General features: G+C 38.4%; 1 protein-coding gene across 6 annotated transcripts in view; it reads left to right on the plus strand.

Annotated features, from left to right (window-relative positions):
• The window catches only part of NRF1 (nuclear respiratory factor 1), a 123,925-nt gene that overhangs the window by 22,081 nt on the left and 75,944 nt on the right, over nucleotides 1-25,900 (plus strand). For 2 of the 6 annotated variants that reach the window (XM_070617692.1, XM_070617689.1), the window contains exon 2: nucleotides 21,106-21,160. The exons of 2 other annotated variants lie outside the window; for them this stretch is intronic. In XM_070617692.1, coding sequence (XP_070473793.1) covers nucleotides 21,149-21,160 — 12 coding nt within the window. In that variant the 5' untranslated portion in view covers nucleotides 21,106-21,148. Of the gene's footprint in view, nucleotides 1-19,343; nucleotides 19,439-20,861; nucleotides 20,940-21,105; nucleotides 21,161-25,900 lie in introns of those variants that run through there. 2 more of the 6 variants (XM_070617688.1, XM_070617690.1) reach the window with 2 other exon arrangements.

Consider the following 25,900-nt stretch of genomic DNA (forward strand, 5'->3'; position numbering starts at 1 on the left):
GAAACTGCCAAATTGTCTTCCAAAGTGGCTGACATATGTATTTTTAGATTGTGCATGCTTTTTCAAAAACACATTAGTCACATATGTAAAGGAATGCTTGTCCTGTGATAGGATAATGCCGTTACGAGCAATTGAGGTCTTAGGGCTGGTTGTCCCTCCATAAATAATACCAGCTGATTGTACTTTTCTTGTTCTTGTCTGCTTTCTCTTTTATTTATTTGTTTCTTTCTTTTGGTATTGTCCTTACTCTCTTTTTCCTGCTTTACCGCTTCTCCTGCTTTGGCCTACGGAATGAGAATAGTGTACAGATTTAGCAGGCAAAAGCAAGACAAATCTAAGTCCTTTCCCAGAGTCTCTTGGCTGTGTTATGGATGGTTGGAAGGGCAGCAGTCAGTAAACGTGTTGTTGCATGATTAATCTCAGAGATTAATATTTCTTCAGAGATAGGAATAGAGTAGTACATTAATAAAATCTGCATTCCTTTGCGATTTGTTAATAATAAGGAAACTATAAAATGTTTTAAGACCCTGATAGAAGAATTTTGTTTTTTTCCTAAATTTCTCCAGGAAAGCCTTTCAGTTTCTACTGTTACAGTTCTCAAAGAGGAACAAACCTTTGGTTAAAGCTAGTTTTATACTGTGTATGTAATTCTGTTTGTGTGTGCATTTGTACATACTCCCAGCTGCATCAGAATTGTGTATTAATAGATTATATTCTCCCAATAGGTGAAGGGCAAGGATGGTATCAAATCTTATCTGGTGTATGTATCCAGTTCACCTGAGACAGTCTTCCTAATATACACCTATGGACCCCATGGTGCAGAATCTCCTGGTGCAGAATCTTAGAGGTTTTTTTTTCTCTTTTACTTTCTGCATGTTAGTTTGAGTCAGGAGGAGCACAAGGCCCACTTCTCCAGTGCCCCCAAGTGGTTGTCTATGCTTTGGATGAAAATATCTATTGATGGGGGAGCTTACTGCTTCCTGACAACCCACTCGTCTTCACATTCTTGTAGAAGAATGATCTGTTGCCCAGAATTCTGCCCTATCTACTCCAACTTCTTACCTACTTTTTCTTATTAGGGCCACATAATATTTATGATTCCTCTTCCTCATAATAGTCCTTTGAGTGAGAGGTCATTTTCCTAAAGCTTTTTATTCTTTAAGTTTAAGACATCTCTGCTTTTTCCAATTGTTCCTTAAAATATTAGGCCTGTTGACAGTCCCAGTGAAACATAATTGGGGTTTTTCTGCATCTTTAAAAAATAAAGTGCCCAGCACTAAATACAGGTGTGGTCAGCCTGCAACAGAAAGCACCTTTCATTATCCATGTGTTAGATTTGTTGTCATATAGTGCTTGTTCCATACTAAGTTTAGTGTGAACCAGGACTCCTCAATCTTTTTTTTCTGTGGTGATGACAAAAGTCTTCATCATTCTGTGTTTTTCTGCAATGGTTTTTTTTAGACTAAAGTTCAGAATGGTGTGTTTATGACTATTTTCTTTTTCTTTTTTCTTCTCCCCAAAGCCCCCCAGTACACGGTTGTATATTCTAGTTGTGAGTGCCTCTGGTTGTGGCATGTGGGACGCTGCCTCAGCATGGCCTGACAAGCGGGGCCATGTCCGTGCATGAGATCCGAACTGGCAAAACCCTGGGCCACCGAAGGGGAGCTCGTGAACTTAACCACTCGGCCACGGGGCAAGCCCCTGTTTATGACTATTAAAATTTATCCTGTGGGATTTTGCTCATTATTTTATGCCATTGGAGTCTTTTTGGAATTTGATTTTACCATCCAAGGATGGACTTCACTATCCCTTGCATCTCTAACTACCTACTTGATCAACATATCTTTTCTGTCTCTTTTCAGTTTCCAAAACTACCCCTCTGTTGCTGCCATTTTTCCACTTGTTTTTCTCTGTGGCAGTTTCCAGCTTGTGTTACTTTGATGGATATGGATGGCTAAATGTGAACCTCAGACAATAGAAAAACATAGACATTTGCAAAGCCACTGGGGAGTTTAGTGTGCTTGAATCATGTTGAACATTAAGAAGCTTTATGTATCTTTTTCTTCTTTTTCTTTTGACATTTATTAATTTTGATTATGTATTATTCTTTTGGCATTTTGGAGCAAATTTATCTGTATTTTAAGCTTTCTCTAAACTTTTCTATATATATTTGAAAAGCTTTCAGGCCCTAAAGACTGTGTTTATAATACCTAGTATATAACATGACCCAGGGCCAGCCTGTAAAGCAGATGTCTCAGCAGGAGGCTAATCTTTGGGCCTCAGTTTCTCAGTGCTCAGTGGAAGACTTGCATTAATCAGGGGGTTTCCACTTGTGCTCTGTGGAGTCCTAAGGAGCCTCAGAGGTGCTGCGGGAGGTGACGGGAATGAATGGCTATAGCTCTCTACATTGCCCAGCTCCTTCAATAAGAGAGATTCCACTTTTATCTCATGTTTTGAGGTTCCACACAGGATTCTGTTTAAAGAAAGGGTTTCCAGAGGACATTGGGGCAGCTTTGCCAGTCTATATATGTGTCTTTTTGATTCCGTGAGCTTGGAGGCCGCCCTCAGAGTTTTCATTTGGTGAAGGGTGAGAAGGGCTTATTATGCTATTTTTCTTTTCTTTGCCAGACCTAGAAATAACCACCCATCCTCCACCCCCATTATAAAAGTAATTGCATACTTATTATTTTAAAGGGAGAAAAAAAAATCTATAACACAAGTAAAGTCTTCATAATTTCATTCTGCACAGAAGAAAAGCATTCTTAACAGTTTCAGTATATCTTTCTAAATTATTTTATTTGCCTATAACCATATCTATACTTTTTGTGTGTGTATGAGGAAGATTGGCCCTGAGCTAACATCTGTTGCCAATCTTCCTCTTTTTGCTTAAGGAAGATTGTCCCTGAGCTAACATCTATGCCAGTCTTCCTCTATTTTGTATGTGGGACACTGCCACAGCATGGCTTGACAAGTAGTGTGTAGGTCTGCACCTGGGATCCAAACCTGCGAACCCCGGACTGCCTAAACAGAGCACATGAACTTAACCACTACGCTGCTGTGCTGATCCCTTTACTTTTTTTTTTTCAATGAGACTGTACTCGTTGTAGCAGATTTTTTTAACTTGTTTTTTTCAATTTCCAACAGTATGTTTTGGATGTTTTTCTGTGTTAATGCACATCGTCAGTCTACTTCATCCTTTAGTACTTCTATAATATTCCTCTGTACTAATGATTTGTAGCTGTGCTAAGTCAGAGTGAATATTCCTTGTTGCACAACACATGGAATCTGTTCTAAAGTATAACCGTAGTTTTATTTACATATTGCTACTGGCAGACTCATTTTTTTTTCAATAGTTTCCTCTTTATTCACTCTTTTGGGGGTTGTGATATTTGTTTCTTTTTCCAGTTGCTTCCCTTTTCTCTGGCTTGATTACAGATCAAGACCTCAGAAGTATTATCCCAATCAAGCTACAGATGCAGATAGCCCTTTTCTTTTAGGCAATCACTCCAATTTAATGTCCCCTTTAATGGTTATAAGTCTGTTCTTAAGAGTAAAATCTTGGCAGCCAGAATTATACTTGACACATTTATTCTAGTATATTACTGCTGGTGAGAAAAGCAGTTGACTTGTTTTGACCCAAGTGAGCCTAGTTCTAAGAGACTAGGAAGGTGGGTGACAAGCAGCTTTTGGTGCTTTGACAGCCAGCTGCAGGATGTCTATTGTGGCCATGACCAAGCGGCTGCTGATAAATGTACATGGTAAATTACATCTGATGGTCCCTTTTCCCCTTCTGCTTTTTAGAATTTTATGAAAGATCACATGAGAAACTGGTAGTGAGAAAAATATTTCTTATTCTTTTAGGATGACGATTATCTTCTCTGTATGGTGTTCTACAATTTTTCAAATAACTTAGACAGATGCAACATTTGATAGTCATGGAAAAAGTTTGGTGATTTCTCTTTTTTTGAGCAGGAAATATAGTGTAAATGTTATTTAGGTAGCTTTTATTTCCTTAGAAACTTAGGATAGCATTTCTTCCCCGCCGCATACCCCTTTTAAGTTTAGATATATCTTGTACAGGTTGAACAAATTCTAAAATGGAAATGTTATTCCTAGTTTTAAGTGAAGTCATTTTGATTTTATATTCAAACACTTTGTAAATTCCATTCTTGAAACATATGTGCTTTTTTACTTTTCTCTAACCCCCTCTCCTTATCTAGGATTCTAAGATGATTTTTCCGTCTTACTACCACGTCTGTAACTTTGATTATATGCTATCCTAACTTTAATTTTGTAAGTAATTCAAGATACAGTTTATTTTAATGGATTACTCAAAAAGTAAATATGAGGATTTTAATTTTTGAATGGGTACTATTCAAATTTACATATCTGACACTTTTTGAAGTGTTTATGGTAGGGACCATTATTATCTTATGCCATTTAGAAAGGTTTGTTTTATTTGTTATTGTTTACATCACAAAATCTCTGAGCACTATTTATCCTTGTCTAAAATGTATTTCATGTATCCTTGTCCAAGTACTTTAGGAAGTTCTGATTTCTCATTCATTCAGCAAACAAATTTGAGTGATTATTGTGAACCTTGAACACGCGTAGGTGCTGGGTTTAAAGCACTGAGTAAAACAGAAAAATCTTTACCCTCGTGAGCTTACTTTCTAATGGGTTGGGAAAAAGGAAACAAATAAATATTACATCAGGTGCTAATGAGGGCTGTGGGGAAAATGGTGTCAGCTTGAGTTTGTCTCCATACTGTTCAGAAGAGTAATCCTCAAAAACACCAACTTTGCAAGTGGAAATGTGGATTGCATATATAATGGACTTTTGATTGACTATTGTAATTTGAATGGATTCCCATATTTATTGTCTGTTCCCTTTCATACGATTTTCAGTTTGACAATTGTGTTAATAACTCTTAGTGTGGTTCTATTTATTGTTGCTTAAATAATACCTTCCATAGTCCTTTGCAGTTAAAAAACATTTTCACATTTCATTTTTTTAAGTGCCTATGGCATAATAGTTATGTTGAACCATATGAAATTGCTGATATTTGACTGTTTTGGACCTATAAAAAGCAATTTCTTATTGTTCAGTCTACTGTGCTATACCTACTTTTAAAAATGAAATGTGGGGCCAGCCCTATGGCTGAGTGGTTCAAGTTCTGTGTGCTCTGCTTTAGCGGCCTGGGTATGCAGGTTCAGATCCCAGGTGCAGACCTACTCCCCTCATCAGCCATGCTGTGGAGACATCCCACATACAAAGTAGAGGAAGATTGGCACAGATGTTAGCTCAGGGCTAATCTTCCTCAAGCAGGAAAAAAAAAAAAAAGAGGAGGATCTGCAATGGATGTTAGCTTAGGGAGAGCATTCCTCACACACAAAATTTTTTTTTTAGAAATGTTAACATGTTTTGTATACTGTAAAGCACTATGCACATTACCAAGATTTAAAGTTTGCGTCTGTCACTCATTCCCTCTTTGCTCTTGAACAATTACTTAACCTTATTGTGCCTCGTTTCACCATATGTCAGTGAGGATAATAATAATACTTGATAGAGTTGTGAGGATTACATTATACATTATAATGAGACTATATATGTAAAAAGCACCTAGCACATAGTAAGGGCTTAATAAAGATTAGCTGTTACTACTGTTACTTCTGTATGAGACGGGCATTATCAGTCTCAGTTTTACAGATGATGAAACAGAAGCTCATAGAGACTTTATGATTTTATTCCAATATTATACAACTAGAAATCAAAACCAGGCATTTCTGACTCCAAGTTCTGGCTTCTTTCTGCTTATACTACAGGTATCTCTTAGGAAAAGATAGAAAAGAAAAAAAGAAGAAAGAATATTGATATAGTAATTTGCGGAGCAGGTTCTTGAGTCTCTCCAGCATGTTACTTTAACTTACTTACGTAGTTATTTTGTTTTCATAGACTCTTTTGGCATCCATAAAGAAAAATGTTTGACAGAAATTTGTAAACTGAGATATGATAGGTGTTGTGACCTAGTATTATATTGTTACCTTAGAAAAGGAAGTAGTGGTACTTTTATAATTGATTTGTTGAGAAAAGAATCTAAATAATGAATTTATAAATACTGTTGACCTCAGTATTTCTAAGAAGGTAAGTGCAGTTCTTAATTATATTCTTCAAAAAAGGAGCAAAAATACATGTTAAAAAGCAGTTAAAAATTGTTTTTAAGATGTGGCTAAAAGGCATTTAAAAGCATCTAAAAACAGTTTTAAAAAATGACACACTTAACCCACCAATTCACAGCATCCTACTCAGCATTTTCTTGTAGATATCTAATGGGCATCTCAGTTGCTCCTCTGACATTCATTCCCATCTCAGTGTCTATTATGTTCTTCCAGTTGATCAAACCAAAAACCTTGGAGTCGTTTTTGACTCTGCTCTGTCATTCTACCCTGCATCCAAATTGTCGGGAAATCCTGGCAGCTCTACCCTCAAAACCTGCAAATTCTGACTACTTCTCACCACTTCTATTGCTGCTGTCCTGGTCCAAGCCACGCTCCTCTTCCAATAGCCTTTAACTGGTCTTCCCACTTCCACTGTTTCCCTCCCTTCAGTCTGCTCTCACTAATAGCCCAAGTGACCCTTTAAAAATATAAGTCAGAAAACCAGATCACATCTTTCCCCTGCTCAAAACCTTCCAAAGACTTCTCATCTCATTGAGAGTAAAATCCAAGGATCTTATGTGGCCCTCAAGGCCCCACTAGTCTAACCCTGGCTAACCTCTCTGACCTCATCTGCTGCTCCTCTCCTAACTTAGGGTGCTTCAGGCACGAGGGCCATTTTGCTGTTCTTTGATCACACGAAGCACCCTCCTGTCTCAGCATCTTTGCATTTGCTGTTCTTGCTGCCTGGGGTACTCCTCCCCAAAGTATTTCATGCTTTCTTCCTCACTTCTGCAGATCTGAGCTCAGATCTCTTGTCAGAAGGGCATTCCTTGACTAGCACCCTCCCTGATCCCCATGTCCCCTCTCCCTAAAGTATTAAATATATATTTGTTTATTGTTTATCTCCCTCTGGCAGGATGTAAAATCCAAGTAGGCAGGGACTTTTTTTGTTCATTGCTGTCTCCTCTGTGTCTACATCAATTCTTGACACACAATAGGTGATTATCATTTTTGTATTGAATGAATGAATGTATTGAATCTCTTGGCAAGTCATTGTCTCAACTCTTCTTTCACTGCATTTGATATTGTTGACTTCTGCCTTCATTTGGCTTCCATGACACTACTGTCTCCCGATTCTCATTTTTCCTTCTAACTCCATCTCATTCTTTACATGTGGGGTTTTTATTCTTCCTCTGTATTCTCCTTTGAATATTCTTCAGGTTTCCTGGCTGCTTGTATTGTCTCACTTTACATATTATTCCTGGTCAATTTTATTCATGCTCTCTGCTTTCTTTATCATCTCCTTGTTGATGAGTCCCAAACTTTCACCTGCATCACAGACTTCCCTGCATCACAGCTTCAGGTCTGGATATCTGTTCAGACAGCTCATGTGAATATTTTCACGCACTGTCTTCCTTTGCAAATCTGCTCTTTTACTGTTCCTTGCCTAGGTTAATGAGTCATTCATTAACCCATCCTGGACTTACCTTTCCTTCGCTGCTCACATCCAGTTGTTCACTGAGTCCTTTCCATTTTCACCACCTAAATATTTCACATGTGCTTTCCATTCCCACTATCTTAGTTCAGGCCCTCTAGCACACCCCTGTGGACCATTGAATTAGTTATCTGACTGGTTTGACTGGCCCCAGCCTCAGTCCTTCGCAAGCCATTCTTCACATAGCTTTGAGGAATGTTTGCCGAATGCTACTCATCACCTTTAGCAATGCTTCCACCCTAGAACCCTAAGGGTGGCCAGAAGTTATTGCAAAGGGCTTTTGTGACCTATGGTTTTCTGTAGGCTGAATAGGTATAACTGTCTCTCAAAAGTATTTCTTAAGAGTTTTCAAATAAACTAAGTAATTTATAGTATACTCTTTTCATTATCTGTTTTTCTGAATAAATATGACTATCATGTATTAGAGGTTTCCTTTTCTTTCCTTTTTTCTTTTTTGGTTGTTATAAAAAGATCTTCATAATATTGAGTACTACTGAGCTATAAGATGAAGTACAAATTACTTTGCACAGCATATAAGGCCCCCACCATCTGTCCTCCCCCCAGTGAACCTCTGGTGTACTCCATGCTTAGTCATGGTCCATATGCCATACTGGTTCCTCTGCTCCAAACACTTCACCCCACTCCCCTGCAGCCACCAACAACACTTCTCAAATAGCTATTTCATAACAATCTTTCCTGATCAGAATAAAATCCAAATTCCTTTCCATGCCTACAAAGGCCTTACGTGATTTTTTTTCCAATCTTGTGGATTTCCCACTTTTCCCACTTTTCACCAGGCTCTTCCCACGGGCTGCCTTCTTATCCGTTCAGGTTGCAAATCAAATGTGCCTCATCAGAGACCACCCCCTCCCCTCTAGCCATTTTCTTATCATATTGCCTTATTTTATCTTCTGCATAGCACATGTCATATCTTGAAATTCTTTATTCCTTTATGTCTTTGTTATGGATCCCTCCACCAGAATATAAGTTTTTTAAGTTTAGGGACCCTGCCTTCTTGTTCATCACTGTGTCTTCGCCTATAATGCAGTCCTCAGTAAATATGTGTTGACTGATTGGATTACCTACCCTTCCCTTTGAGCCCCACTCTCCCTGTTATTATCTTCCTTAGCATTTGTATATTACATTGCAGACTCTCTGTTGCTGTTAGAGTTTGCAACCTCTGGTGCTGGACCGAACAGGCATTGTAAATGAGCGAGGCGGCCCAGGAGTAGACGTCCTGAAGAGAACTTACTGTTGATAGGAGCGTGTTCTGCTTCTCTAGCCAGTAAGCTGTTGTCCAGTCTGTAATGATAGTAACGATTAGCATTTCTTCGGGGGGGCGCTCTGCTGAGTCCTTTACTTTTCTATTTCATTTCATTTTCACATCAATACTATGAGGAAGGTATTAATACATTATCACCAGTTTGTAAGTAGGGAAACTGAGACACAGAGAGAGGTTAGGTAACACCAAACTAGCCAATGACTCTCCAGCCCAAGCTTTTAGAGAGGAGAATTTTTTTTTTTTGAGGAAGATCAGCCCCGAGCTAACATCTGCTGCCAATCCTTCTCTTTTTGCTGAGGAAGACTGGCCCTGAGCTAACATCTGTGCCCATCTTCCTCCACTTTATATGTGGGACGCCTACCACAGCATGGCTTGCCAAGCGGTGCCATTTCCGCACCGGGGATCTGAACCGGCGAACCCCATGCTGCCGAGAAGCAGAACGTGTGAGCTTAACCGCTGCGCCACCAGGCCAGCCCCCAGCCCAAGTTTTTAACACAGTACTGCTTCCTGTTGTTCCCACATCTTCCTGATTTTTCAAGAGAAATCAGAAATCTGGAATTTTTATGCTATTTCCCTATTTTAAAATGTTGGCAATTCATTCACATTTAAAAACCAAACAGGGGCCCGCCCGGTGGCCGAGTGGTTAAGTTCACACACTCTGCTTTGGCGACCCAGGGTTTCGCAGGTTCAGATCCTGGGTGCAGACATGGCACCATTCATCAAGCCAAGCTGACAGCATCCCACATAGCACAACCAGAAGGACCTATAACTAGAATATATGACTATGTACTGGGGGGCTTGGGGAGAAGAAGAAGAAGAAAAAAAAAGATTGGCAACAGATCTCGGCTCAGGGCCAAACTTAAAAAAAAAAAAGACCCAACCAAACAAAAAACACTGCAGACCAAACAGGTATGAGGGGCTGCTCTGGTTTATATGGTCTTTCTCTGACTAGACCTGGAGCTGCTTATGGTCCTACCCTTAATGTCCTGGTCCTCGAATGCTGGATGGATAGTTACATGAGCGGGTGCAACAACTGTCTCTTCTTCTGCCTCACTTTCTTGCTCCACAATAAAATAAAATGAAATAAAGTAATGCCTTATGTTTCTGTAGCATGTTGCAGTTATAAAGTACTTTCATATGTGTTGACTTTTTAAAAAAACCCTCAGTTGGTACTGCCACTACCAAACTATGTGTGTATTCCTTAGTCCTCAGTTTCGTGGTGGATCAGAGGGAGTAAAACAGGAAGTAAACCAGGAAATGATGAGTGTTGGGCTCCCTTCTCAGCCTGCTTTTCAATATTTATCAGTATTGCTGTTGCCTCACCCATCTCCTTATGCCCAGCTCCGTGTGTGAGAAGGCATGCTTTTAAACATGGAGAATTACAGTCATCTCTGGGTATCCACGGGGGATTGATTGGTTCTAGGACCCCAGTGGATACCAAAATCCACGGATGCTCAAGTCCCTCAAGTCAGAGGGCCGACCGTTCTTATTTTAAATTAGTGAGGCAACGAATACACATTGTACACAATACAAACTTGTACACAATTTATGGAAAATGCAGTAGATCCTGGCATTTTGGTTATTAGATCTTAACTCTTTTGCACATACTTGATTTCCAGTGATTGATCTGGTCCCCATTTTTATTTCCTTCTTTACAAACTTATATAAATAATAATCTATATAAATAATTTGTATAAATCATAATGACTTTCATATTTAAAGTTTAATTAAACAATCTTTATAAAATGGTGTATAATGTTTACAGAGTAAAAATGTGTGCATGATGTCCATTTTCCTCAAAAAGTCCCTTGTCCTCCTCTTTTTTAAAAAAAAAATAATTTTGTTCCCTTTCCATCTACTGAAAGTGAGAGTTGGTAATTAGCTAAACCATTTAATATGGGTGCAGGAAAACATGAAATCAGAGCGCCCTGGTGCTCACAGAAGACCACAGCTTCAAAAGGCATTGCTTTGGAAACTTCATGAACTGCGTTTATTCCTGTGGCTGGGAACCATGCTGCCAGACCCCTCAGTTTGTAGGAACTAGTCTTCAAAGTAGCTATATCCTCCAAGGCAGTGATGGGGGTTGTGAAGTAGGGGCAACCAGGGGCGTGTTAGAGGGACTAAAATGGGTTACTATAGGTGCAGTTTGAAAAATCACTTCAATTCATTATGCGTATTATTTTATAATACAGATTCACTGGACCCTCAGTAAAACCCAAATTTTGGCTTGAAGATATACACATGATAGTGTGAAACAGCAGTGAAGGAGCGCAAGCCAATAATGGTTAGACTGTGCTCCAGGACAAAGGTGGGTCTCTGATGGAGCAGATGGAGCACTTGATTGGAAGGCAGGAGATGTGGGTTCGAGCTTTGGTTTTGCTGCCAACTAGAGATGTTGACTTTGAGTAATTCACTTAGCCTTTCTGGCTCTTAAAATCTGTCAAACGAGAAAATCAGACTAGATGGTTTCCAAGGTCTTAGGTATTTTGTTTGCCTCTGGCTAAAGGAAAGCTCTGTGAGCAGTTGGCTTTGACTAGTTGTCAAGAAAGAAGGATATAGTTAGAGGAGCTGAAGTGAGTAGTCACAGATTTTTCAGCCAGCCTTTATCTGTGCTTCCTAACAAGTCAAATAGGAGAGGAGAGCTTACGATTAAAAAATACAAGTCTCGCCTCTTCTCTTTTCTTCCCATCCCTAGCCCTACTGTCTAGAGACAACGTTTAAAAACTATTAGGGGCCGGCCCAGGGGTGTAGAGGTCAAGTTCATGTACTTTGCTTTGGCAGCCCGGAGTTCGCAGGTTCGGATCCTGGACGTGGATCTATGCACCACTCATCAAGCCATGCTGAGGCAGTATCCCACATACAAAACAGGGGAAGATTGGTGTGGATGTTAGCTCAGTGACAACTTCCTCAAGCAAAAAGAGGAAGATTGGCAACAGGTCTTAGCTCAGGGCCAGTCTTCCTCACCCAAAACAAACAAACAAAAAACTATTTCATTATTTCTGCCTTTAGCTTCTCTTGGAGTTACTTCCATAAAGCTTAATAATATGAGTAAACTTGTGTTTTCTGATTTATCAACTTTAGACAATTTCTGTGGACTTTTTTGATATGAAAAATAAGAAATTCACTTTTTCTACCCCCTCCTCTACCTCCTATTATTTGATATTTATATTATTTTTGAAAGTTTATTATTTTTATAATTATAAATGGTAAACTTATTTTTGATCCATCAACTTTCAATAGGGTTTCATCTTCCCATTTTGTAAAATGGGGTTGTGAGTGCCCCTGCACTTCCCTCTTACATTCCCCCTTCTGGGAGCTGTACTTTACTTCTACATTATCAAGATTAATATTTTCATTGTGTTCTCCACCCACCACTAAGTGTTATGTGCTTATCTTAATGTTTAGATTGCTTTTTTACTGCATTAATTTTCTATGCCTGCTATAATAGCGTATCCAGAAGCATAACTGGATGATTACTCAAAGTTTTATGTCCTTTAAAAGCCAAGGAAATAATCAGGTGTGTACTTAAAGGCTTAGCTTAGTAAACCATTCGTTTACTCATTTATTCAGATATTTATTGAATATAAGAAGTGTCATCACAGTACTGTGTATAATAGTGAAAAATTGGAAACAACCAACATGATAAACTTTAGGGAATTAGTAAAATAACTTTAAAATGCTCTGTAAACAGTAAAAAAATGATGTAAAATGTTAGTAACATAAAATTTATTCTATATTAAATTTTTAAATATTTATAAAGCAGTATCTATATAAAACTATATATAGTCTCATTTGTGTTTAAAAAAACAAAACCAACCATGTAAAAAATTTGGGGGGAAAATGCTAGAAGCATGTATACCAAATTAACTTGGTAATGTGCCTATCTCAGGTGGTGATTTCTGTTTCTTTTTTGTTTTTTTCCTGATCTGTATTTTCTCAGTTACCCAAAAAGAACATATGTCACTTCTATAATAATAAATTTTTTTAACTAAAGATAAAAAATCAGAATTGCCAGTCAGTGTTTTTTTTTGCAACACTAATACTGAAATATGCTGGGAGTACCTGACAAGAATTTAGTAAATATTTGTGGAATGAATGAGAGAATGATTGAATGGCAGAGATTGCTAGATCTGTAGTATTGTATATGAATGAAGTATATACTTCATAATTGTATCTAGAAACAAGTTCTAGTTCAGTTATCTCAAAAGAAAAATCACACGTTGTCACACAACTGTCCGCCAGAATCTGAGAAAGAGCTTTAACTGAATGTTGGTTGTGTAATGACAGAGCCAGCAGGATTGAGGCCCACCACAGAAGCAGCCAGGCAACAATGCTATATTTTACAGAAAGCAGGATCTGAATAAAAGTGTCCTTTGTGCTTGTCTGAGACTGAGGGGTGGGACTTGTGGCAGTTTATGTTATTTCTCCTTAATGGAAATTGAGGCAGCCTCTAATCCTGCTATCACATGACAACTACATATTTGATTTTTGGTAATTTGGAGAGCAGCTGTGGACAAATGATTTTTCTGCAAAAAGAGCCAGCTGCATTCTGCATTCTGCCCCATTTGCAAATGCTGGGCATACTAAACTTCCTATCCACCAGTTTCTAATCCAGGGATAGCTTCAGCAACTCACCTGCCTTTTATTGATATTTGTAGCTGTTAATAAGTATCTGAATATCTGAATGCATTTTGTAATCTTTCTTATCATTGTCATCAACATTCACTAGGTACCTTCTCCATTCAGGGCACTGTGCCAGACACAGGATTGTAAGCTGTAAGGTGTTGTATAATGTGGATAGACTACTTTCCTCTTTGGCAGGTGGGTCAGCATTAGTGTCCTTAGAACCACTCTATTTTTTAGCAGATTAAATTACAGTGTAAAGAAAGAATCTGGTGTGGCGGCAGCAGAGAGCTTTGTTACTTTCGTCTCCAGATTCCTCCTGAGTCTGCTGTCTGGGTGTTCATCGATGTCCCCTTACGATGCCATCTACTTTCGCAAGCTGTTGCCTCTGCCTGCAGTCCCCCTCTTTAATTCTGACAAACTCCTGGCTGAAGACTCTGTCTTCTCCTTCATGATACCTACTTGAAGTCCTTGAAATCCTTTCTTTTCAGTGCTCCCTTAGCCCTTGGTGATTAGCAAGGGCTAATCTTTTTTTTTTCTTTTTTAAGGAAAAGGCCTTTTTAAAAACAAAAGCCTTCTTACTTAACTTTATTAATTTGCACTTATTTTTTTTAAGCTCTTGTAACTCAGAGTCTTAAGAAACACAATCAAGGAATTGGGTAGGTAGGGTGTTCTATAATGAGTAGAAGAAAGCTTTACTTTTGATTGTAAACACCTGTAGGGCAGAGGAGAGACACTGACAGTCTCTTTTCTGTCTTTGCAGTGTTGAATTATCACAGGGGACAGATTGGCTTGAATTATTGTATGAACCCACTCTGTTAGAAATTTCTTTAACAATGATTAGAAGCAAGTCATTTCAAATAAAGCTTGACATGCTGCAAAAAAAACTGTCAAAAAAACAAACAACAAAAGAAGCAAGTCATACAAAAAACTTAAAAATAGAGTGTGGCACTGCACTGTTCAGTGTGGTAGACCCGGCCACAGGTGACCATGTATATTAAAGTTAGGTAAAACTAAGTAAAATTGAGATTTTAATTTCTTAGTCACAGTTGTCACATTTCATGTGGTCAGTAGCCACATGTGATTAGTGGCTACTGTTTTGGACGGTGCAAATTTAAAACATTTCCATCATTGCAGAAATTTCTCTTGGACAGTGCTGATCTAGAACCTATAGAAGAGTTGACATATTTTAAAGCAGTTGGTGCAGTAGATTCATCTAACTGATCTTTTCTGTGGAAGGATGTTTGTTCCAGTTGAAGGATTTTAAGCAACCGGAAATTCCTTGCTTTCTTTACGTTTTTCTTTGCTCGTGGCACCCTCTAGTGTTTCAGCTTTGGTATAGCTATATCATCTTTATCGTGAATATCTATATTGTGAAATCTGTGATTTGAATCCAAGAACATTGAAATATTTTGAAACTTTTTTTTTTTAAGATTTTATTTTTTCCTTTTTCTCCCCAAGGCCCCCCGGTACATAGGTGTATATTCTTCATTGTGGGTCCTTCTAGTTGTGGCATGCGGGACGCTGCCTCAGCATGGTTTGATGAGCAGTGCCATGTCTGCGCCCAGGATTTGAACCAACGAAACACTGGGCTGCCTGCAGCGGAGCGTGCAAACTTAACTACTCGGCCACAGGGCCAGCCCCGAAATATTTTGAAACTTTTGTGTGTATATGCATTTTTCTAGGCAGGAGGTCTGTGGCTTTCATCCATCCTCAGAAGGGTCCATACTTCAAAAAAGGTCAAGAACTACTCTCTGATAGAAGTCCCTGTATGGTCAAAACTCCTAGTTGGTGATTTATAAGCATTTTTCTCCCAAGATAAAAATAAGTGATGTAACTTTCTTTTTGGCATTTCTATGCTTTACCTGTCTTTATGTGGAATAGCGCTCATTATATACTGCGTCCCATTTTAAGCCCTTTTATAAATATTAACGTATTTGGTCTTCACAGTAATTCTATGAAGTAGGTTCTATTTATTTTCCTCATTTGACAGATGATAAAACTAAGGCATAGAAATCAAGTGAAACTTGTCTTAGGTGCTAGTGAGTGGCAGAGCAAGGATTTGGATCCAATACTCTGGCTCCAGAGTCTGTACTTTTAACCACTCTGCTGTAGAAGTGAGGATAAGACTTTAAGCAGATATGAAGTGGAATGGAGAGGAGACTTTGAATACTCTTGTACACTTTGGGTCCAGTTGTGTAATAAGAATAAAAATAATTACTCTAAATCACTGCAAGCCATGCTAGAAATTATAGTTAGTACTTATTGTTGATTTTCAGTAGATATGTATAGATCTGTGTAGTCTGCCAAGACTTCAGAGTGGTAGATGAGGGTCTAAGCTGCCATCGTTATCATATTTTCTTTGGTTTGTACAGACACTTAACCTAGTCTGTTCATTGAATAATATGACAAATCTTTCTGTGACTGTTTGTCACTTATTTCCATAAGAAGGCATTTATTGTTTTACTGTGATGTTGATTTTGAGGTTTGCTGGGATGTTAGACTTATTAAGTACCTTAAAGAATAGGTAAGATAGTCTCATAAACAGATAAAAATTTGTGTTTAAATCTCCTACTTCCTTTTATGTCTGCACCCCCTTTTCACTTCTAAGTGTCTAATTTCTCTCTTCATAAGGCATTTTATACTAACTTAGCCTCTTTTTAGTGATTCATCTAACTCAAGATTTTGTATTCAACTTCCAGCAGTGTATGGAAACAAATCCTAGTGGTGGTCTTATAAAAATGTCCTTAAAATCACTTTATTGACATTATAAAATGTCAATACATTTTATGCTATTGACTTATACAAGTTAATATACAGTTTTGCTGCTTACCAGCACTCTGTGAGTAATTTCTGATGAGGGTACGTATTTTCTTCCCTTTCTGTCACTCAGAGCCCAGTAAACCATGTGAGGTATTTCAGAGAATTTAGTTCTGGGAATTGGTTACACAGGTGTTGGAAGACTAAAAGAGCAAAAGGTAGACACTGAGGTAATCCAGATATTAAAAAGTCTAGGAAGCAGCTACCACCCTTAGGGCTGGGGGAACAGAAGAGAAGAACCTTGGAGCTCAGAGGGCCTCCCACACAGCTGGTAATCTGACCTCTGAATGAGATACCATGTGGCTGGTGCTCAGCCACCAGGGGAGGGGAAGCTGGGAGACGAAGCTCAATTTTGATAGGAATGAAAACAGCAAGGAAATCCCTTCTCCTCTCCTCTTCCCGTCTCGCACTGTTGCCTCCCATTGGCAAAACCTAACAGGAAGCTGGCAGGCAAGTCTGCTTAACAAAGGTTAGCTGACCCAGCCCAGAGGTGGGTATGGAGCAGTTCAGAACAAGTAAGGACTGGAGGGCATGGAAGTGAGAGACAAGAGGTGAATAGCCAGCACAACCTTATAGGGGAATTACAGAAACTGTGATTGTCTGGGTTGAGCTTTAGTAATTGAAATGTGCAACCAGTTACCCCCAAGTATTTGTTAAGGAGCAAATTATGATAGCTACTATTCATAGAGACTTTATGGAGCCAAGTGATGCCTTGAGTGAGCTAACAACATTGTTTCCACAAAACCATCCACTTATCCTTCAGTCATTATGAAGTTGCATGGTAAAGCCTGTTTTTCTCACATATTATATAAAAGCATAATTATTAACTGGATTCTTGGGCTGTTATTAATGTTAATGAGCATTTACAAATTTTGTCAACATATTGGAATGAAAAATATGTGATTGCAGTCATACAAAATTTTGTTAGTTTCAGATACTCCAAATTAGGAAGTTAGTCTTGCTATTCTAAAGTAAGACTGTTTCTAAACTTGAACTCTGCTTTCTTAGCATAAGAAAGGGACTTGATTTTTCTAGTGACAATTTGCTCTAGCATGTCATTTAATTTTAAGTTTCAAAAGGATTAGTTTGGGGGCTGGCCACATGACCAAGTGATTGGGTTCGTGCACTCTGCTTTTGTGGCCCGGGGTTTTGGCGGTTCAGATCCTAGGCGCGGACCTAGCACCGCTCATCAAGCCATGCTGAGGTGGCGTCCCACATGCCACAACTAGAATGACCCACAACTAAAATGTACAACTATGTACTGGGGGGCTTTGGGGAGAAGAAGGAAAAATAAAGTAAATAAAATCTTACAAAAGGATCAGTTTGGAAGGTTATATTACAGTTATTTGTTTTTAAAGTTTATTTTGTTGAAAGTCATACATTCAACAATGAAAGTAATACATTCATATGATAAAAGATCAAATGGAAGGATTTATAATAAAAATCAGTGGCTTTGTGCCACATTCTTCCCTTACCCCCTGTCCCACTTTTCAGAGACGTTTACTTTAACTGTTTTTGTTTATAGTTTAACTATTTTGTTTATAGCGTTATCAAACAAAAATACTTCTATAACTTTAAATAATATGTCTATACCACTTTTTCTTGATTTATCAAACTTGGACATTTTTTGACTTCTTCTGTAGCAGGATTACTTCACAGTATTGTCTTCCTTCCCGCTCTATTTTTCATAGTTACATCATAGTACTAATTTCTTCCGTCTGCTCTTAATAGCATCTCCTGACCCCTCACAGTGTGAAGATAGGACCTTAGTGCTCCTAGCTATTCCTCCACCTCTCCGCCCTCTCCTACCTCATGTCTCTCAGCCTTATCTTTGCTTTTATATTGTTGTAGTTCATAACTTTCACCTGTTTTGTAGTATATTTAATTTTCTGTAGTTTGGAGTTGGAGTCTGAAAATGGAAGACAGTAAACTGCTTCATGATTGGCTTCATTTTTTTTCTCTGTAGAGCTCAGTGGTGTGAGAAGATATTTTTTCCCTGCAAGTCCTTTAACACCCTTGGGCTATTTGAAAGAGAATATTACGAGGAAGGCCAAATGGATTCTTCTTGTGTTAAGCTCCATTTATTACTCAGAATTAAGCCACATTTTCCCTTGATTCTGCTTTCACTTTGACTTTCTTGTGCAGTTTTTAAATTTTTCCTATTGTGATGAGATTTTGGCCCATTACCCTTTGTCCCCCCAACAATCAAATGCTATCGTTGACTTTAGGCTTTTTTGAGAAAGGCTGTACTGTTGGGTGAAATTTCTATCCTAAGTATGAAGTTTAGATCCTGGACCTGTCCAGGAATGTAAGTGGAGGCTCTGGGTTTTCCTGCGCCTGGTTTGGACTGTAGATCCAGGCTTTCTCTGAGACTTTCCCTTAGGCAATTCTTGCAGCTTCTCTTTTGATGTGATAATGCTATTGATTACACTACTGCCTTCTTTTACATTTAGTTGCACCTTAATTAGATTTCCTGGCCTGCTCTTCTTCCTACTTTGATTTTTAAAATACTCTACACTTAATCTCATCCATTTTGTGTGGATTAGACTAGATTTAACTCCCTTGGACATTGCATCCAAATTCCAATAGCTCCCTAGATATTATTGACTACAACTACCAGGGTGCTCTGGGACAAGAAAATCTGTTTTTCTGTGCTCTCTTCCATTATCTTTCAGTCCCACTCTTACAGGCCTAGAATGGCAAAGGTAGGAACCCCTCTGTACCAAACTGCCCCCTCTCCAACCATTACAGTTTTGTTTTTTTTTTTTTGAGGAAGATTAGCCTTGAGCTAACTGCTGCCAATCCTCCTCTTTTTGCTGAGGAAGACTGGCCCTGAGCTAACATCCATGCCCATCTTCCTCTACTTTATACGTGGGACGCCTACCACAGCATGGCTTTTGCCAAGCGGTGCCATGTCCACACCCAGGATCCGAACCATCGAACCCGGGGCTGCCGAGAAGCGGAACCTGCAAACTTAACCACTGCGCCACCGGGCCGGCCCCTCATTACAGTGTATGTAATAAAGAAGAACCTTCAGATGAAGCACATGTTGACCCCCAGGTGATGATCCACGCTAAGAAGGAGGTTTTAGTAAAATTGCTACCATGTTATATTATTGTTTTGGGGAATGACTTTTTAAAAATGGAGTGCTGACTGATCTGCTGCCCGTCACTGGCTCTGGGTGATATAGACAGATATGCCTTTTATTTGGATGTGGTGTTTACAGTCACAGGGTCATTTTATGTTGCCTGTGCTCTCATTTTGCTTTTCCTATCTGTTCAGAGGAATTACTGTCAGGTCCATTTGCTGATTCTCTGTTTTGTGCACTCTCATGAAATTATGTTAGGGGTGTTGGTTCCCTATAGTTTCCTCATTTTATGTCTAGGGGAACAGTATTTCAGTTGTCAGAGTTAATATAATGAAGAAGGGCTTTGTAGATGCCTGACTCAAAATCTTTTCCACACAATTAAGAAAACCATATCCTCAGAGGTGGATATCCTCAGAGATGGATGTCTCATTTAAAGATGAAGAAATTGAGGCCCAGTCCTTGTGAGACTAGTCAGGTAATGAGTCAAGAAGGATGGAATCATAAAGACATGGGAATTCTGGCATCATCATAATAATTAAGTTGAGCATTTCTGTGCTGGGTACTGTGTTCCTCACTTTATCTAGATCATCTCATTTAATCCTCACATCCTTTTGAGGATAGGTACCATCTTGTTTCTCTTTCATTAAAAAAAAGTTTTGAAATTGAGGCTTAGAGGTTAAGTAACTTGTCCAGGGGTTCTGGATATCTAGTAGTAGTCTGTGCTGGTTTTAGAGTTCTTATTATCTAATATGTTTTCATCTATTAGCAGTTCCTGTACGTTTTGCTTTCCAGAGAATCTGACTCCTGGTGGGTGAAAGCTAAAATGCTTCACTAAAAATGACTTCGGTGGGGTAGGGCATGATGATCTCCAGCAATATGTGTATGCCAGTCATATCTGCCTTTAGACGAGCTGTTTTATTTATTATTATATGAAAACATTGAAAGTGTCGTCTACAAGTATCCCACTCTGGTTCAAAGAAGTCTGAAATCGCTTTTTATAGAGTGTAGTGATGGAAAATGGCTAGAGGCTGAAAGGTGGGATGGGGAGAGAGGTAGAAAGAGATGAGGCACTAGGCAGAAGTGACAAGCCTGTGAAGCAGACAGCCTTATTGATTTATGCTGTGAACTGCATTCTGGAGAAAAGAATTGAAATCCATTATGCCAAGTGCATAGCGTACAAATCCCTTTGAAAAGCAGTTAGATGCTATCTAATCCCAAATCATTGAAAAACAATTTTGAAGTACCCAGAATTCTAAAATGCCCTAAGCAGTTTGTCTCTTAGACTAGAAGAACAGTGAAATGGATGGAAAAATAGCATTTTAGTGGTGTCTTCCTCTAATATATTATGTTTAATTATGTGACTTAAATAGTGTGTTAAATTGCATTTTAGATATTTACAAATCTGGGGGTAGGATGTATTCCCCTTGAATATTCTGAAACACACCAATCAGGATGTGGAAGAATCCTTATCAGGTATCTCTGTTTAAAATTTTTTTTATTTTGACATAATTTCAGACTTTTAGAAAAGTTGCAAAAATAGTATAAAGAATTCTCTTTACTCAGATTTCCTAAATGTTAACATTTTACTATATTTTCTTTATCCTTTTCTCTCTCTGTTAAATACATACTATTTTACCAGGTACCTCTTCAAAAGCTCCATTTGAAGAAACAAGGATTCGAGTATGTTCATGAAGGTATTATGCCACACAGAGATACAGGGTTGGGATGACCTCAAGCAGAAAAGAAAGTGTGGGAAAGGGGTTCAAATTATAGCTGAATGATTCCTAATCTTTTTGGATTTATGGCATCCTCTGGTTGTTTCAGTTTGTAATTAAAGTGAATTTTATTTTGAAATACAGAATACTTCTTGAGATAATGTTCATGAATAGTCCCAAAGTTAAGAATCACTGGGATGAGAAGGATGTATTGTGATATGTGTAATGGTATGAGAGTGAAAAGAGATAACTAAAAGTTAAAGCAAAAAATAATAATAATAAACAGAAATAGCACAAGACTATAGAACAGAAACCAAGAGCCTCAGAAAAGTAAAAATTTGGTCATCTACATGGAAAAAGTTTACCTGAAAAAAAAAAGAGACATAGCAGAATGAGGCTTAAGAAAGCTGTTACTCAGGAATGAAAGATTTTAGAAGTCCTCAAAGAAGGAAAAGGAGAGTTTTATGATAGTGTGGAATAAAAATGAGAGAGGAAGTTTGCATGGATAGATAATTTTGTTCTTTTTACTTGTGGCCATAAAGGCATATTTCTATATCTGCGTGGCTGCCCTCCCTTTTTGGTAAACTTTAGATATGCAGTGCTGTATACTATTATATGATAGTCAAATTTCAAATATATGTTTGGGGGGAGGTTATACAGGTATATATTATGTTAGCACTTAGCTTTTTAAACACTTAGCTTTTCAATATGCATCAAAATTTAAAATACATATACCCTTGACCCAGAAATTTTACCTTTAAGAATTTATTTAAAAAAAAAAAAATCAAGCGGCTGGCCCCATGGCGTCGTGGTTAAGTCTGGCACACTCTGTTTCATTGGCCCGGTTTTGTAGATTGGGATCCTGGGGTTGGATCCCAGGCACGGTCCTACACCACCCATCAAGCCATGTTGTGGCTCCAACCCACATACAAAGTAGAGGAAGATTAGCACAAGTGTTAGCTCAGGGCTAATCTTCCTCAAGCAAAAAAAGAGGAAGATTGGCAACAGATGTCAGCTCAGAGGAAAATGAAGTAATATGCAGGATTTTTTTTTAAAAGATAATAATGGCTAGTTTTATTATTTTGCTCTAAGATTAGTCATTTAATTTTTGCACTGAAGTTAAACTGATATAAGGGGTGATTTTTTTTTAATTGTGGTAAAATATACATAACACAAAATTTATCTTAACCATTTTTAAGCATACAGTTCAGTAGTGTTAAGTACATCCACATTTTGTGCAACCAATCTCCAGAACTGCTTTTATCTTCCAAAAACTGAAACTCTATACCTGTAAGTAAACTCCCTGGTTTCCCCTCCCCACAGCCCCTCGCAACCACCCTTCTACTTTCTGTCTCTATGAATTCGACTACTCTAGGTACCTCTTAGAAGTGGACTCATAAAGTATTTTTCTTTTTGTGACTGGCTTATTTCACTAAGCATAATGTCCTCAAGGTTCATCCATGTCATAGCATGTGTCAGAATCTCTTATTTTACCTGGGTTTTTTTTCACCTTCATTTAGGTATAACTGATAAATCCAAACTGAGGGAAGTTACAGTTTTCCCACATACTCTTGTCCCCCTACACAGACACAGCGTCCCCCACCATCAACATCCTGCATCAGAGTGGTGCATTTGATGCAGTGAATGAGCCGACAGCGACACATCGTAATCACCCAAAGTCCGTAATTTACAATATGCTTCACTCTTTGTGTACTTTCTATGGGTTTAGACAAATGTATGCTAATGTATATCTACCATTATACTATCGTATACAGTAGTTTCACTGTCCTACAAAATCCTCTGTGCTCCACCGATTTATCCCTCCCTCCACCCTACCCTTGGCAACCACTGATCCTTTTACTGTCACCATAGTTTTGCCTCTTCCAGAACTTCATATGGTTGGAATCATACAATATATAGCCTTTTTAGTTTGTCTTCTTTCACTTAGTAATATGCATTTAAGGTTCTTCTATGTCTTTTCATGGCTTGATAGCTCATTTCTTTGTAGTGCTAAATAGTGTTCCATTGTTTGGGTGTTCCACAGTTTATCCATTCACCTACTGATGGACATTTTGGTTGTTTCCAAATTTAAGCAGTTATGAATAAAGCTGCTGTAAACATCTGTGTGCAGGTTTTTTTAGGCATGTAAGTTTTCAACTATTTTGGGTAAATACCAAGGAGAACAATTACTGGATTATATTGTAAGAGTATGTTTAGTTTTGTAATAAACTGCCCAACTCTCTTCCGAAGTGGCTGGACCATTCTGCATTCCCACCAGCAATGAGTGAGAATTTCTGTTGCTCCACATCCTTGTCAACATTTGGTGGTGCTGGTGTTTTGGATTTTAGCCATTCTAATAGGTGTGTAGTGTTATCTCATTGTTTTAATTTTCAACTCCCTAATGATTTAGGATGTTGACCATCTTTTCACATGCTTATTTGCTGTCCGTATATCTTCTTTGGTGAGGTGTCTCTCCAGATCTTTTGCCATTTTTTCATAAGGTTGTTCATTTTCACATTGTTCGGTTTTAAGATTTCTTTGTATATTTTGGAAAACAGTCCTTTATCAGATGTATATTTTGCAAATATTTTCTCCCACTCTGTGGCTTATTGTTCTCTTTACAGTGTCTTTCATAGAGCAGTCATTTTTAATTTTAATGAAGTCCAGCTTATCGATTTTCTTTCACGGATCGTGCCTTTGGTTTTGTATCTAAAAATTCATTGTTGTACCCACAGTCATCTAGGTTTTCTCCCATGTTATCTTCCAGAAGTTTTATAGTTTTGTGTTTTACGTTTAAGTCTACCATCCATTTGAGTTAATTTTTGTGAAGGGTATAAAGTCTGTGTCTAGATTCATTTTTTGGCATGTGGAGGTCCAGTTGTTTCAGCATCATTTGTTGCAGAGACTTTCTTTGCTCCATTGTGTTGCCTTTGCTCCTTTGTCAAAGATCCGTTGACTATATTTATGGGGATCTATTTCTGGGCTCTCTGATCTGTTCCATTGATCTGTTTATGTTTTCTTTCACCAATTTCACATTGCCTTGATTATTGTAGCTTTACAGTAAGTCTTGAAGTAGACTAGTGTCAGTTTTCCAACTTTGTTCTCATCCTTCAATACTCTGTTAGCTATTCTGGATCTTTTGCCTCTCCATTTAAACTTTAGAATCAGGGGCCGGCCTGGTGGCACAGCGGTTAAGTGCACACGTTCCGTTTCAGCGGCCCAGGGTTCACTGGTTCGGATCCCGGGTGTGGACATGGCACCACTTGGCAAGCCATGCTGTGGTAGGTGTCTCACATATAAAGTGGAGGAAGATGGGCACGGATGTTAGCTCAGGGCCTGTCTTCCTCAGCAAAAAGAGGAGGATTGGTGGCAGATGTTAGCTCAGGGCTAATCTTCCTAAAAAAAACCCCCAAATTTTAGAATCAGTTTGTGAATATCCGTAAAATAACTTGCTGAGATTCTGATTGGGATTGCGTTGAATCTATAGATCAAGTTAGGATGAACTGGTGTCTTGACAATATTGAGTCTTCCTATATATGAATTGGAGTGCCTCGGTATTTTAGTTCTTCTTTGATTTCTGTCATCAGAGTTGTGTAGTTTTCCTCATATAGATCTTGTATGTATTTTGTTAGATTTATACCTAAGTATTTTATTTTTTTGGTTGCTAATGTAAATGGTATTGTGTTTTTTGTTTCAAATTCTATTGTTTATTGCTGATATATAGGAAAACAATTGACTTCTGTATATGAACTTTGTATCCTGCAACATTGCTATCACTATTAGCTTCAGGAGGTGTTGTGTTGATTCTTTTGGATTTCCTACGTAAACAATCCTGTCATCTTTGAACAAAGACAGTTTTCTTTATTTCTTTTTCTGGTCTTACTGCATTAGCTAGGACTTTGAGTATAACATTGAAAAGGAGTAGTGAGAGGGGATATCCTTGCCTTGTTCCTAATCTTAGTGAAGAAGCTTCTAGTTCCTCACCATTAAGTATATTAGCTGTAGACTTTTCTTTTTTATCAAGTTGAGGAAGTTCCCCTCTATTCCTAGTTTGCATTCCTTTCTCTCTTTTTTTGGTGAGGAAGATTGGGTTTGACCTAATGTCTATTGCCAATCTTCCTCTTTTTGCTTGAGGAAGATTGTCACTGAGCTAACATCTGTGCCAATCTTTCTCTGTTTTGTGTGTGGGATGCCGCCACAGCATGGCTTGGTGAGCAATGTGTAGGTCCACACTGGGGATCCAAACCTGTGAACCTCGGGCTGCCGAAGTGGAGCGTGCAAACTTAATCACTATGCCACAGGGCCAGCCCCAGCATTCCTTTCTTTTTAAGGCTGAGTAATATTCCATTGTGTGTATATTCACATTTTGTTTACCCATTTATCCATCAATGGATAGTTGGGTTGCTTCCACCTTTTAGCTATTGTGAATAATACTGCTATGAACATGGCTGTACAAATAGCCATTTGAGACCCTACTTTCAATTCTTCTGGTATGTACTCAGCAGTGGAATTGCTGGATCATATGGTAATTCCTTTTAAAGTTTTTTGGGGAACCATTGTTTAGTATTTTATATACAAGGATGTTCACTTCACTGATGTTTACAGTAGCAAAAATTTGGAAGCATCCTTGCTATGTGTCAGTTGGTGACAGGTTGCATAATTATGGCACATCCATACAATGAAGTATTCTGCAGCTATTTAGAAAGGTATGGTAGATCT

The sequence above is a fragment of the Equus przewalskii genome, chromosome 4, assembly GCF_037783145.1.
Source record: "Equus przewalskii isolate Varuska chromosome 4, EquPr2, whole genome shotgun sequence".
Lineage (NCBI taxonomy): Eukaryota > Metazoa > Chordata > Mammalia > Perissodactyla > Equidae > Equus > Equus przewalskii.